This window comes from Sebastes umbrosus, chromosome 11 (assembly GCF_015220745.1).
Source record: "Sebastes umbrosus isolate fSebUmb1 chromosome 11, fSebUmb1.pri, whole genome shotgun sequence".
Taxonomy (NCBI): domain Eukaryota; kingdom Metazoa; phylum Chordata; class Actinopteri; order Perciformes; family Sebastidae; genus Sebastes; species Sebastes umbrosus.
This window is the reverse complement of record NC_051279.1, coordinates 13769433-13784658: the sequence shown is the minus strand read 5'-3', so window position 1 is coordinate 13784658 and position 15226 is coordinate 13769433. Positions and strand designations below refer to the sequence as shown.

At 45.4% G+C, this 15226-nt stretch overlaps 1 protein-coding gene across 4 annotated transcripts in view; it reads left to right on the top strand.

The window, feature by feature from the left end:
* Positions 1-13250, top strand: part of atn1 (atrophin 1) — a 14322-nt gene extending 1072 nt beyond the window's left edge. For 2 of the 4 annotated variants that reach the window (XM_037784971.1, XM_037784972.1), the window contains exons 2-10: positions 2409-2545; positions 2995-3096; positions 3447-3566; positions 3709-6560; positions 7135-7351; positions 7495-9091; positions 10436-10603; positions 10777-10957; positions 12486-13250. In XM_037784971.1, coding sequence (XP_037640899.1) covers positions 2519-2545; positions 2995-3096; positions 3447-3566; positions 3709-6560; positions 7135-7351; positions 7495-9091; positions 10436-10603; positions 10777-10957; positions 12486-12519 — 5298 coding nt within the window. In that variant the 5' untranslated portion in view covers positions 2409-2518 and the 3' untranslated portion in view covers positions 12520-13250. The remainder of the gene's footprint in view (positions 1-2408; positions 2546-2994; positions 3097-3446; positions 3567-3708; positions 6561-7134; positions 7352-7494; positions 9092-10435; positions 10604-10776; positions 10958-12485) is intronic. The other 2 variants (XM_037784973.1, XM_037784974.1) reach the window with 2 other exon arrangements.
* The last annotated feature ends 1976 nt before the right edge of the window (positions 13251-15226 follow it).

The following is a 15226-nucleotide window of genomic DNA, read 5'->3' as shown; positions in this document are numbered from 1 at the left end:
AGAGCGACTGCATGCTGCTGCTTTGCATCACATGCAGTGGTCAATTTGTTGATAATGCATGTGTGCTTGTATGCTGCAATAACAGGGGAGGCTAGTAAAAATGCTTGTTTGTATGTTAGTGGTGTGTTAGTGGTGTCCTTTAGTTGTTTACTGACCATGGAGGACCTGCTTGCTACTGGACACACAGACAGGCCAGTATATAGCTGCCACCTGTAACTGAGATGCATTATGTACACACACTGGATGCACTGGATGTTTCCTGTGTCATCAACTTATAGTCATATGTTAATAAGGCTGACTGTATATACATGCACTGCATTGCCTATAAAATACATGTTTTGTTTTTTTTCTATCATGCATATGAAAGTGTGAACAGTTAAGATTTGACTCTGATTGGATCAGTCACTGCAGCATGCACTAATAATTAATGCATAGCCATGTGTAGTGGAGCTGCTAAAGGATTTACAGGACACAAAAATTAGTGTGTGTGCGATTACGACCAATATCACGATTATATTTTGATCAATATCGATATCACGATATTATTCATTGATTTTAGCGACAACATATCTTTATTAGACTTTCACATTAGAATAAACAGAGCACTGCTTTCACTTCCATGCTGTGCTACATTCCTGCTAATGTACAAATCAGGGCTGCACGATGTTGGAGAAAACTGACATTGCAATATTTTTTTTCTGCTATATATGTATTGCACTATGAAAAAAATACAGGACTATTCACCCTACCCTTTTGTTAGCTACATTTTAAAGTTAAATGTAGGGGTGTACCGATCCAACTTTTTCAGTCCCGATAGCGATACCTGGGTTTTGGGTATCGACCGATACAAAATACCGATGCGATACCAATGTTTAATTAATAAGCTGTATACCTCACTGTGTGGAGGTGACTGGGATCATTCTTTTACGTGTAAAGCAACATCAGATTTGACTTAATCATTGCTTTCCTTACAAATAAATACATAGATATAAATGAATTGTAATAATAATATTAAAATTAATAAATCTTACACAAGCAACTCGTTAACATTTTTTAACAGGAATTACACTTCGAGTGTAAACCTTTTTAATGCAGCAACATATTGGTCAAAACTTAAACAGGAACTAAAATTCCAGTATATACTGTATATAATATATAAACAATCTGAATTGAAGAGATCGGCCCCATTGTCACCGATATCCGAACCAGCTATTTGAGTCAGAATCGGCCCGATATCCGACCCGGTATCGGTGCATATACTGTAGTTAAATGCTTCAATCTGGTGCACTTTGAGAGCAAAATTAGCAACATTTAGAGCTAGATAAACAATTACATACTCTCAATTTGATCATAAACACATTGGTTGTATAGATAATATCTATACCCAAAAGTGAAGCCAAAACATCTTGATCACCAGCTGGTGGCTAGCTGTTGGTTAGATTTGATATTCAGCAGAGTTTTCTATGAGCAGAACGTGCATTATAAATGTCAATATCCCAGATGATCATGTTCATTTAATTGTGGAAAGCCAAAAATCATGATTAATATTCGATTAATTGTGCAGCCCTAGTAGTGTGTCTACAATATTTACTGGAGTGTACAATAGCTCTGCTAACTGTTCAGCCAAATATGTCTCTTCTTTTTTTTTTTTACATCCAGTGGTGTGGACTATTTATATCCTCATTCAATATACATGAGCCATTTTTTCATCATAGTGGTACATGAATGAATGGATTAGACAAGCCTTTGCAAAGTAGTCCACCTATGTTGTTAGGCACACCCAAACGGATAAAGGATTCTGACATTTCCCTAATGGCGTGCTGGCTGGTTGGCTGGATAAATAAAAATGGGATTCTGCCGGCCATAAGCAGGTCATGTGGGTTAACCACAAGTGGCTGTGGGTTTTGGCTGTTGTGGTGGAAGGTGGAAGGAGGGGGGGTGTGGTCCCGTATCCTCAAGATGTTTGCTGGAGTCTTCTGCAGGCCGCCATCCAAAAATGCAGTCGACCAATCAGCACCGCTCTTATTATCTGTTGTTTCAATGTTATTATAGCAGCCAATTGTACAATACCCAGACCAGTGCATTCTGTTAGTGTGTTAACCTATTGTGCCTGTGGGTTTTTTCGCTGCTGTGGTGAAGGCACAGAGGAAACTGTTTTTGGTGCGCAGTGAAAAGCAGTTGTGCCGATACAGTGTGAAGCATGCTGGGAATTTAAATGTTGCAACAGTGCTTTTGCAGTTTTAAACTCAGATGTTTTCACAAATTCTTGAACTCCACAGTCGCTGCAGACAGCAAACGGTATTGCTGCATCCTCACTAATGTTCCTCAGCAAAAACATTGAATTCTCTGTAGGATTTCCATGCAGATAAATACTGAATAATGCCTTCTTTGTTTATGCTTCTTTACAGGTTTTGGTAGCTCTCATGGTGTAACACACAGCCCAGTCAGTAAGCAACAGGAACCAGTTCAGTCCCTGCAATGGCTTGTGTTGTAAAATGGGCGTTTTAAAGAAGACATAATGAAAACACGGACACACAAAGAATCGGTATGAACAAGGCATACGTGCATTTCTTACAATGAGGTCAGGGATTGTGTACCTGCCTAATGGGACTGTGGCTACGTCATAATTAGTTCAATATGTGATCGTATTTCAAAATAACCAGGATGACTAAGATGTAAATTATTTATTTGGTTGTGAGATTCCACGTTTATATTTGATTCTTTCCTATGCTTACACTTTCTCCCTCCTCTCTGTGTCCTTCTCTCTATTATGGCATGTTCTTCTTTTAACCTCCCTCCCATTTTCATTCTCCACTTGTTGTTGTCTTTTCTACATTCTACCTTGAATTGAACGGCTTTGTTTTTGGCTTTTATTAACCCTATTTTCACTCCAATCAACACATCTCATATTACTGGCTGTATATCTCCTTATTTCTGTAACCCTACATTGTTTTAACATGTCATGCTTTCCCTTCATGTCCATGGGTTTTGCAGATGCCCATGCGCAGTGGGCGACGGCGGGGGGCGAGTGAGGAGAGAAGGGGCAGACGCCCGCACGCCAGCCCCACTCGCCCTGAACGCAACGATAGACAGACGGTTAGAGCACACCTCTTTTTTTCCTGTCGTTGTTTTCGCCATACGTTTATGTGTGTGCATGCAAATACAAGAGTCACAAGCAATAAAGAGCTGTCCCTGTGTGCTGGATTCTGTGTGTGTGTGTGCTGTCAGTGCATGAGTCATCAGTATGATTGCCACAGACATACCCTTGCAGTGTCAGTATTGTTCGATAGTGTGTTTTACAACGTAGAAATCTTTGATGTTTCGTGTTTGACATTGATGTTTTGTGTGTGTGTGCATGCAAGTGTGGCTTTGTTCTAAAAACAGTCATAGGCCTATTAGGGATTCAAAAGCATCACCACAGAATTAAAAGTCTTGTGTTGTTTTAGCAAAGAGGTGCTGGCGAGGAATTGGCTGGAAATCGCTTCAGTCGCAGATCACAAGGGCATGATTCATCAGAGAGTGAGGGGGAGGAACTTGTGTCTCCTCCAAAGAGGCAGAAAGTTCAGGTTTGTGTTATATTGCATCAACCTGTTATATAAAGACTAATTATAAAGCTTTGATTCAGCTAAATCATCAAAAAAAGGCACTGTCTAAGATATTGAGAGTACCACATTTTTACCTCATCCACAAATGATCTTTTCTTGTCAGGATTCGGCCTCCACCCCGAACCCTCCAACATCAACACACTCGACTGACAGCTCGGCTCCTTCCACCGTCCCTCCTCCAACCTCGGTTGCCAGCCAATCCCGTGAGAGTGACAACGAAGACGGCCAATCCCAGGGCAGTAGGAGTTCAGTTGTAGGGAGCCTGGCGAATAGCAGCAGTAGTCTGAGCAGTGGGCGGGATATAGACCAGGACAATCGTTCCTCGTCCCCAAGTCTCTCCGCTTCCCCTTTGGGTAGCCTGGACTCTGATTCCGATGGCCCCGACTCACCAAAGCAAGGAGAGAGGGAACGGGAGAAAGGCAAGGAGGGAGGAGTGGGGAAGGTGTCAGGAGACGATAGGAGGGCGCAACGAGAGGGGAGAGGGGAGGAGTCCTGTGGAGATGGAGAAAAGCGGGAGATGGATGCACGAATTGAAGACTGTCCGTCTCTTAAGCCCCCCTCCACTCCGTGCTCTTCCTCTGGTCTGACTCCCTCTCTCCGTGGAGCAGGGGATTCATCAAACGACAGCAATAGTGGGAGGAAGTCCTATTTCTCCCTGGACTCCAAATTGATGTGTAAAGTTGAGTATGGTGGGCCGACGGGTGTTGACGGTGCACTTAGTGGCAGCAGAATGAATTCCAAAGCCAGCACACAGTGTGTGACCAAGACAACTATCTCGGGAGGAGATTTCTCCCATAACAGCCCCAACATTCCCCACTCTTTACCCCCGCCTCTTCCTCCTCCACCTGCCCTGAAGCCCTTGGAGCTCGGTGGACAAAACCTGCCTGCTGAGGTTAAGATAGAAAGAGACAAAATAGAAAAGGCAGACAAACTCCTGGACAAGGCTCAGTCCACTCCTCCCTCTCTGCTGCCACAGACCGGCTCCCAGCAGCAGTCCCAGTCCCAGCCTCAGACCCAACCTTCCACCCACCCTCACCACTACAGCTCCACCAGCTGGCAGGGTGGCACAGCAACTGGTTGCCAGGGGAATTGGGGATACACCCGTTACCCTGGCAACCACCACCAACACCAACCACAGCACCAGCCCCCAGTGCAGCAGCAGCAACTTCCGTCTGTTTACAACCCTCCATCCTCTCGCCACTCCTCCTCCCACCCCTCTTACCTCCCCCATCCTCACCCTCACCCCCACAGGGAGTACCTTCCCAGGTACGCTGGAGGGGGAGGGGACAGAGAGAGGGGGGCTGCAGGAGAGAGGGAGAGGGGAGTGAGGGGGGAGTGTGTGGGGAGGGAGATCAACAGAGAGTTCTCTGCTCCTGTTGGCAACAGCAGCAACAACAGTAGCGGCAGTAATAGTAATACTCCTTGTGGTGGGATCAGCGGGTCCAACAGCATCCAAGGCAGGGAGTTTGGGGGTCTGCCAGTGGGTCAGAACCGGGAGTTCCCAGGTCCTGGGAGGGATGGACCTAACTTGGGTCCTGAAAGAAGAGACTTTCCGCCAGCTTTCAGAGACAGGGATCGAGAGAGGGATCGGGAACGAGATGCAGGGAGGGAGTTTCCTCTGCCAAACCAAAACCAGAGTAGAGACTTTGGCCCCAACGGAACTGGAGCGGGGCATCCCAGAGACAAAGATGGAGGCAGATGGGGTGAGTTTGGGGGTCAGACAAGAGAGGTTGTAGGCAACAGTAACCCAAACAACAACTCCATCCCACAGGGAAACCCCCCAAGTTCAACCAGTGGGCTACCTGCTGCCCCCATGCTGAACCGAGACCCACCTGCATCACCCCAAAACAACCCGAGTCACCCTTCCCACTCCTCCCTGCCCCCACACCCCCACCCACATCCCCCAAACTCATCCACCCGAGACTTCCCTCCTCCCATGGAGGCACAAACCCCTTCCTCTGGAGCAGACCACTTTCACAGAGAGTATCCTCCCACTGGAGGGAAAGACTTTCCTGCTGGGGCGCCTCCTTCCTCTGGCACAAATCGAGAGTACCTCAGCCCCCCTGGGGTGACTCCAAACCTGGGAAGAGAGTATTCGGGGCCTGGAGGAACCCATCACCCCCACCCACCTCACCCCCACTACCAGTCTGGGCCCAGAGACAGAGAGAGAGACTCAAACCTGCGAGAGTCTGCTCTGTACCAAAACCGTGGGGGCCCAAATCAGCCTCCTGCACTCTCTCCTTCCTCCTCTTCCAGCCATCATGGACACCCTCCAAATGCTCCTTATGCCCCTCCACCACCTCAGCCTACTATACCCCCATCTCAGACCTCCCACACCCAGCCACCCCCATCAGGTCTGGCACCCAATGTACGTCCCCCACACTATCAGTCCTCTGCCCAGACTCCTCCAACACCCCTATCTCCATTACCCAGCCCATCCACAAATCAGATGGGAGGCTTCTCATCTTTTCCCCCTGGCTCCTCATCTGGACCCAACATGCCACTTCCTGGGCAAGGTGTGTCATCCAGCTGTTCACCTGGCTGTCGTCCCCCACCTTTCCATGGCACTTTGAACAGCCACCCTCCCTTCAGTGGAACGTACCACTCCAATGGGAACGGTGGCAGTAACATGGCCAACAGCAATAGCAACAGTAGCGCACCCAATAGCAGCAATACCAACTCGCAATCACTCTCGCCTCAACATGTCTCAAAAGGACCTCCACCTCTTAATAACTCAGCCAACAACAACAACAACAGCATTTCGGCCCCTGCCTCCAGTTCTTCACTCCCTGGTGGAGACGGACATTCGGATTCGGGTCCACCTCCTCCACCTGTTATCAAAGAGGAACCAATAGAAGAAAGGGAAGAGAGTGAAAGCCCACCACCATTGTTGAGAAGCCCCTCTCCTGAACCCAAACCTGTAGACATCCCCATCCACGCCAGCCAATCAGCACGGTAAGGTCAAAATGATGTCATCCTATTTGAGACTGTCAATAGAGTGGTGCAGGGATGACGTATTTCTGTAGGCCAACAAGGAAGTTAGCATCACCTGGTTCCCTAATGGGATTTTTCCATTGGATTTTGGATTATTGCAGAAAGTAAACTAATTTATGATACTTATACATATACACCAATTTTATGATTTCTGAAGTGTAAATGCAATCGCCAGAAGTAAGTCTTTTTTAAGACACATAAAAGCTTCAAAATTCACAAGTGGGATATTTACTGACGTATTTTATACCGTAGAACAAAACGTTAGAATCTCTTAAGTTTGTGTTAACCACAGACCTCTTTTCAGGCATCTAACTAAAAACCCATTGACTTCCATCCAAGTGAACCGGAAGTGCTGATATGCTAACTCATTTCCGGGTTTTAGGACTCATTCCTGCAGCACTCTATGTGTGTCTCTGTTCAGTCCCTCTTTATGCGATCAGATGTAATTAACACTAATGATGATTATGATGGTGATTCTGACTCCTGAAGGTTGTAGTAATGATGTTTTACTCTGCTGTGTCACTGCTGTGTCCAGGTTTCACAAGGTCCTTGATCGTGGCAGCGGGAATTCCTGCGCCCGCAGCGATGTCCTCTTTGTCCCACTGGACGGCTCCAAACTGTGGAAGAAGAGGAATGAGGTGATCGAAAGGGCTCGCAGGGAGGTCGAGCAGCGGGCCAGAGACCTCAGAGAAAAAGAGAGGGAACGAGAGAGGGAGCGCGAGCGTGAGAGGGAACTGGATCGACAGCTACAGGTGTGCACATTTGAGCGTGATAATTATGCAGCGTGTCAGATTTAATGGATTTGATGTCGATTAAATTGGTCATTTTAACGGGAGGGGAGTAAAGCAGATCAGGGCAGATGTGATTTACTGTCTTTTTACTGTTTTCTCTGCAGCAACAGAAGGACGTCAACGCCGCTGTAGGGGGTCGCCAGGGCTCCTCGCTCTTCTTCCCCTCCTCATCTTCTATCATCCTCGACCCTTCATCTTCCTCCTCTTCCTCTGGCAACTCTATCTCCCACCCTCCCCCTCACCAGCATCATCACTCACACCCACATGCTCACCTTGCTCAAGCACACCATCTCCACCCCAGCCTCGCTCACTCCATCCCCCACTCCCTCCTCCTGCCGTCCATGGGTGGTGCATCGACAGTGGTTGGCCCTCAGGGAGCCCTGGGAATAGGTATAGGAGGTCCATATCTGGGCCCCGACACCCCAGCGCTGAGAACCCTGAGCGAGTATGCCCGCCCTCATGCTATGTCTCCGCTCAGCGCAGCAAGTCGTGCCCAGGCACACCACGCACAAGTTCACCACGGCCATCCTCACGTCCACCCATCGTTCTTCCTTCCTCAGTTCCAGAATCACGCTTTAGGCCACCCGCATCACCTGCCCACTGATGCTGCTACAGCTGCAGCCATCTTGGGTTTTCTGTATGGTGGCAGCCTTGAAGGGGGTCCAGGTGTTGGAGGACACGCTGGGATGGCAGGAGGCCCGATACCTGGAGGCATTGGGGGTGGACTAGGAGGACTCGGCTTTCCTCATGCAGTGGCTGCACATCGAGAGCGAATGAAGCAAGGATTTGAATTTAAGAGCGATGACCGGGTTTACCAGCAGGGGTCCATGGCTGATCACGCTGCTCTTGCCCTTGCTCACTCTCATTCTCATGCCCATGCCCATGCTCACGCTCACGCCCATGCACATGCCAATGCCCATGCACATGCCAATGCCCATGCTCATGCACATGCCCATGCACATGCACACTCCTTGCTACTTGGAGGAGGTGCAGCAGCTAATGAGGTTTCAATCTATGGCACTCCTCCTCCCCAAGCTCCGCCTGGCCCCCCGCACCTCCAGAACCCGAGTCTGCCCCAAGTAGCTCGACCACCCAACCCTCCTGCCCCTCAGTCCCTGTCCAATCCACCCCCTTCATCTCTCCTAACACCCTCTCTCCCATCTCACCCATCATCTGCATCACCAGCTGCCCCCCCAGCCCCAGCAGGCCCTGCCGCTCCTCCGCCAGCTCCTCCTCCACCTGCACCGCCGACCTCCAACGCCTCCTCACTTCATCACCCGGTCCCCCATTCTTCTTTTCCCAGCTCCCTGTCCTCTCATCTGCCACCAGCCACTGCTCCAGCCGCTCCCCCTGAAAACTACCCCACTCCCACCCGCTCTCCTGCCTCCTTTGAGCGAGACAGGAGCGGGGAAAGAGAGCGGGAGAGGGAGCGAGACAGAGCAGCTTTGCCGGCCTTTGGGGACAGAGAGCGAGAAAGAGAAAGGGAGAGAGAAAGAGAAAGGGGAGGAAGTGGTGGAAGTGGTGGAAATGGAGGAGGAGGAGGAGGAGGAGGTGGAGGAGGAGGGGGAAGTGGAGGAGGAACAGGTGGAAATGGAGGTGGAGGAGAGAATCTGGGGCGTCTTCAGATGTTAAACGTGACACCTCATCATCACCAGCATTCACACATCCACTCACACCTTCACCTGCACCAGCAAGACACAGGTACTAACCACTTCTGCTCCAAATGCTGTTAATATCAGTATCAAGTGCCTTGGGATTACATAGATGTGTTACTACGAACACATTTTGTAGTTAAAATTCATTTTTAAGTGTTGCAAGATTTGCATACTAAAAAAGTAAAGGATAAGGCTAGCGATATTCTGTCACCATAGACCTCCATTGTGGTCCAAAAACAAAAAAAACAAATCTAATAGCCACACCGTTGCACTGGATGACACGTTCCTTCTTTAGGATGGGCACTGTACTTTATTTTGAGTGAATCCTACATGCACCGCGCTTCACTGTATGTTGGATTGACACACCAAATCTCAAAATAGTCCCAAACAAATGCACTATGAGTAACATTTGCTAAATACTACAATGTCCAGCTATTTTAGGAGATTACTGAGCCTTTAAAAAAACAAAATAATCTATATATTTGTGACCCATTTTTTTAAGATTTACATCTTCAGTAGGAACAAATAGGCTTGGGATTGTTCTCCACATACAGAGCCAGCCTTATCCTTTCACTTCAGTATAAATCATGTTTGTATTAGTGTAGCTCACCATTGAACACAGGTTTTCTTTGATTTCATTTGCTATTGGGTCATAGTTTCCTCTGAGATATCTGACTCATTTGTTCAAATGTTCAAAGTTTTAAAGTTCAAAGTTCTTAAAGAGATGCTAGTTTACTCAGATCTCAGTCTGGTGACATCAATCAGCAGAAAATGCATGACAAACAAGAGAAGCCTTTTTCTCTCTTTGAAACAATTCATGTTTAAAGTAAAAAACCTGCATATTAATATTTGGGGTGGTACGGTGGTGCATTGGTTTAGCATGGTTTCTCTCTTGGAGCCCTTTCTGTGTGGAGTTTGCATGTTCTCCCCCGTGTCAGCGTGGGTTTTCTCCGAGTCCTCCAGCTTCCTCCCACAGTCCAAAGACATGCAGGTTAATTGTTGACTCTAAATTGCCCCGCAGGTGTGAATGTGAGCACGAATGCTTGTCTGCCTTTATGCGTCAGCCCTGTGATAGTCTGGCGACCTGTCCAGGGTGTACCCCGCCCCTCGCCCAAATGTCAGCCAGTAAAGGATAAGCGCTTTCAGATAGTGGATGGAAGGATATTAATATGTGCATTTCACATTTACACAAAGGCCATTATGTTTACAGACTTTGTGTTGCATCCAGATTTCTCTGACTTTATTCAACTGTCTCAGCTGCTCGTGTGTTACAAAGAGTCAGTGTAGCAATAATGTATTTACATGCTGTGTGCATTATCTTTGTTTTGAACTCCTAATTTGACTCTTATTAAATATCTCCTGTATTTCCTATTACATCACTGGCATCCAGCGACGGGCGGGGTACACCCCCTGATGGACCCGTTGGCGTCGGGGTCTCCTTTGACACGCCTCCCTTACCCAGGAGCCACACTAGGCACCCCCATCCTGGCTCACCCCCTCACTGACAGCGAGGTGCTCCGCCAACAGCTGTTCGGTGAGGAGAAGGCTCCTCGTCCATGTACTTGTTCAGTTTTTCTCTCTAAAAACTCCACAGTGCTATGAAGAGACTTTTTGAATATGATGATGATGATTGACCTTGGTGCCCTTTCGCCTCCTCTATTTCTCCGTTTTCCTTTTGTATCCCCACCTGCTCCTCCTCTTTCCTCTTCCTCTTTTTTTCTTTTTGTACAGGTGCTCCTTTCCGTGACCTGCCCCAGCCGTCCTCCCTCACTGGTCCTATGTCGGCAGCCCATCAGCTCCAGGCCATGCAGCAGGCCCAGAGCGCAGAGCTGCAGATCCAGAGACTGGCCCTGGAACAACAGTGGATCCATCACCATCACCACCACTCCCTCACCCAGGACGAGTATTACAGGTACACACGATGTGTCCGTGTGTTTTCATTGCTGATTCATTCTTTGATTATTTTTTCCATTAATTGATAATGTGTTGTGTATATATATATATATATATATATATATATATATATTAGGGCCGACCCGAATGTTTCGAACCTTCGAACCTTCAAATCAGTATTCAAATGCTTTGTTGTTGCTTTTTAAATATATATAAGTATTTAACAATAAAGTATAAATCCCAAAATAGCCAATAAAATAAGGAATAATCCCAACATTATTCAGTATTCATTATTCATATTCAACATGAATTATTATTAGTTATACTTAGACGGATATCGCTGTTTATGTGTAGAGGTGCGTGTGTGTACAGTGGTGCGGTAGCGGCGCTGTCCCAAAGCTTAGAATATCTTTGAATATTTCTCACCGAAGCTTCAAAGTCCAAAAAATGGTATAAGGGTCAGCCCTACTATATATATACATATATATATATATATATATATAACCAAGTGTTGTCTTCAAACTGTTTTTGTTTTTTTTTCAACCAACAGTCCAAAGCCCAAAGATATATATTAAACATAACAACAATTAACATTATATTAATTATGATACAAGACAAAGAAAAGCAGAAAATCCTCACGACTTGAACAATTACCAAAATAGTTGCAGGTTATTTTCTGTGTATTGGTGTCCATGTGTCTATAGAGTTTTTGCACCGTCCTAAAAATGAGACCCAGTTTTTTTTAAGGCCTAATCCGGCTAAACCCACCTGGTGCTGCCAAATTTGAGATCCAATCCTGACCCGAGACCCAAAACTATATTTTCTATATATCTATATTTCATCTTTTACTCATCATTAGCTCACCAGGTTAATGCAATTCATTAGCGACACTCTTTCCCTCGACCCACTGGACACTGTGAATCTACTTGCAACCAAAGATTTGCATGGATGGGAGAGAAATTTCTTTAAATAAATAAATAATAATTGAAACTAACTAACGAGATCCGACAAACAACAATAGCCTGAATTGGACACAAGACCCAATACTTTAATATCTGGTTATTACTCTTTTTAACAAGCCTTAATCAGTGGCTAAGTCTACAAACAATATAAATGAATAACACTCCTACTGCTGTTTCTTTTAGATGAAAATCTGAGGTTAGTGATACTGACATTTGGCAGCCTTGGGCATGTGCACAAACTGTTGATTAGTTTGTTACATTTGGCCGGCCTACCAACGAATAAAGCAGTTGGAAAGCTGGCAAAATTCTGATGCATCTTAGCTGTAAAAGTCATCTTGGCCGTGTGGCACGAGGGCGGTTTTCTCTACCCATAAGTATTGAAAAATGTACGTAAACTTGTTACATATTTGAATCCTATAAAATGCAATCTACGGATTCAGTTAAAGCTTTTAAACTGTATCCCAAAACAGACGCTATTTTGAGAGCAAAAGCTGCCATTACCCAAAATGAAATTGAACCCCAACCTTAACAGTGACCTTTAACTGTAAATTGCACTCTAACGCGGTTTCTCCTTTGACCTTTTAGTCACCTGAAGAAGGAAAGTGACAAGACCCTGTGAGGGAGGGGCACGACAAAGAGCAGCATGGAGGAAAAAACGAGGGAGAATGTGTGCAAAATGAAACGCAAAAAGAAAAAGCACTGAAAACAATGAAGGAAGAAAAAGACTTGAAATGAAAGCTGGACTAATGGACGGGGAAATCCACCGAAGAAAGATTTTTTGAGGGATTAACAAAAGAGGGAGGAGGGCGTGAAAACGTTGCACACGGTCCCTGCTAACTGCACCACGTTGAGGATCCAGACTCCAGTGCTTCCCTGAATAATGTTCTCAAACTCCAGTCCTGTTTTGTATCGTGCTCTGTACAGTATATTAGATGGGGGCGGCAATAGTGAAGTACAGTATGTGTAAAATACTTGATGCCAGAAGGAATGTGTACATGAGTCTCTTTTATGTCATTGCATGTAGCTAGGCGCTTATTCTGAACTGGTGGAACTTTTGGTTCTATTTTTAGTAATTACCCCCTCGTTTGTATCTGAGGGGCGTTCTATATGCATGAGACCAGCAATTTAGTGTTATGTTATGTTTATGATCAATAGTATTGTTATTATGATTAATGTTGTCTGTTGATAATGATATAATTATATATACAGTACATATTATTTGTATTATTTTTTTACATTTTCATGGTATGGCAGTTGGTTTTTATTTTTATTTTCAATTTACCTTGTGAAACAAGATGCAAATGAAGGCAAAAAAATCTGGAAATAAATTATAATCTTTTTTTGCTAGTCTCTGGCGTATTCATGCGTGCACTATGTTTCCCCCTCTTCTCTCTCACATACATTCAGACTATTTGCCCCGTCTTTGTTTTATACAAGTCACTCATGCACAAAGCATATCAAATTCCTCACTCTCCTCCCCCTCCCCCTCTCTCTCTCTCTCTCTCTCTCTCTCTCTTTCTCTGCGTCCCTCCCTCTGTTGGTTGAGTGTAGCTAATAGGAGACACATGGGATGAGTGTGAGACATGGGAGTTGAGGCGCTCCAGTGAACACCAGCCACCCTGTAGAGCGAGCATTCCTTACACTGCACAGTCAGAAATGAAAAGAAAAAAATATATAAAGAGAGAAATGAGAAGGAGAAAGAAAGGAGGAGCTGTGAGAGTGTGATTTACTGCTGAAGGCTCAGGGCTGTGTGTGTTCTCACCGTGTCCGGCTGGAGGAATCTCCTTCAAACGGACACGGATCACTGAATACGGCCTTCATGTTGCAAGACAGAATCGCTGCTGGCTCGCAGATTTTGGGGCAAACTTTACAGTATTAATATTTTTGTCATAATGATGTCCATTTCTTACACCGTTCTCCAGATGCCAAACAATCCATTTTCTTTATTTATGCAATAAAAGCTCCTCATACTGACGTTGATTGATAGCCTTATCTGTAAGAGTGATATTGGATATACTGTACAGGGCGCGCTTGTGAGTTGGTATGTAGGTTGTGTGTCATTAAAAGTCACCTTGAATAAGTGTGTCGACATAATGTAAAGTATCCTCTAGCAGGACAAATGTGATTTTCCCCTCTGGTGACATCACATCTGGGGGATATTCTTAGCACTTCATCAGTCGTCTCTCTCAGGGTGGATAAGGATGTTGTGAAAGGTGTGGATGAAAGATGAAACACGCCGTTTGAACACTGCATTTCATATAGGCCTTGTATTATTATTATTATTACTACAGCCTCTTTTAGCAGTGTTGGATGTAAACTAACGGTTATTATTAGCAGCTCTTGTTTGCAAATCTAGGACGAATATTTGCAAATAATTCTTTCATATTGGCCTACTTTTAGCCTACCACGTATGAGCGGTTTAGTGCGTCAGGATAATGCACGGTGTCAGGTAAATTTGAAATCACAGGACTTCTTAGCGCATCCCTGTGGTTCATGAAATTATCTGTAATTAAATGAATTGTCACCAATGACAGACCCCGATCTGGTAGCAGCAAGACTGCAAATGCTCCGAATGATTTGCAAGCGCTTTTGATTCTACATGTGACACCAATTTGTGTGGATTAAACAAACAAGGCCACAGATCAACACCCTTCAATAAAGTCACACACTCGCATCTAATCAGAGCCAGTTTGTATCTACAGTGTGAAGGTTTCACTTGCTTAATTATAACAGAAGAAGAGGTCATGCAAGCCTAATAGGCTCTAAAAATGTTTCTTGAATAATATGTACTCCTTCGCTTCAACACCCAAATAAACAAGTTGTTCCAAATTAACTGAGAGTGAAACAAAACACACACCCTCACATTTGTAGCACACTGTTGGAAGATGCAACACAAGTGAATGTGAAGCTGCTTCTGTGATGGGATCTAACTATCCCCTAAGCCGTTATCTAAAGAAAGCATTCATGTAGACGCTGAAAAAGTCACATGCTTCCAAATGTCATAGATCTTATGTTTGGGTTTTGATGCTTGCACTGCGTACTTTGCACAAACAGTGACTAATTTGGTTTAGTCCCTGTCCCACAGCTCCCTCCAGCAAAAATATCTTCCTTTCTATAGTTTCACTTTTCATTCTAGCTCTGTTTTGCCCAAGAGGGACAGTTTTAACACACTTTTTCTATCGCATCTGCTCCACAACAATCTCTCTCCTCCTGCTGGAGCTGTCAAACTTCATAAAGTTTATCTAATGACCACCACTAACTCTTTATTGCACCTGTCTGCTGTCCCTCTGCCTGGACGCTGACTGTGGCTGCTGCCCGGCTTCGCT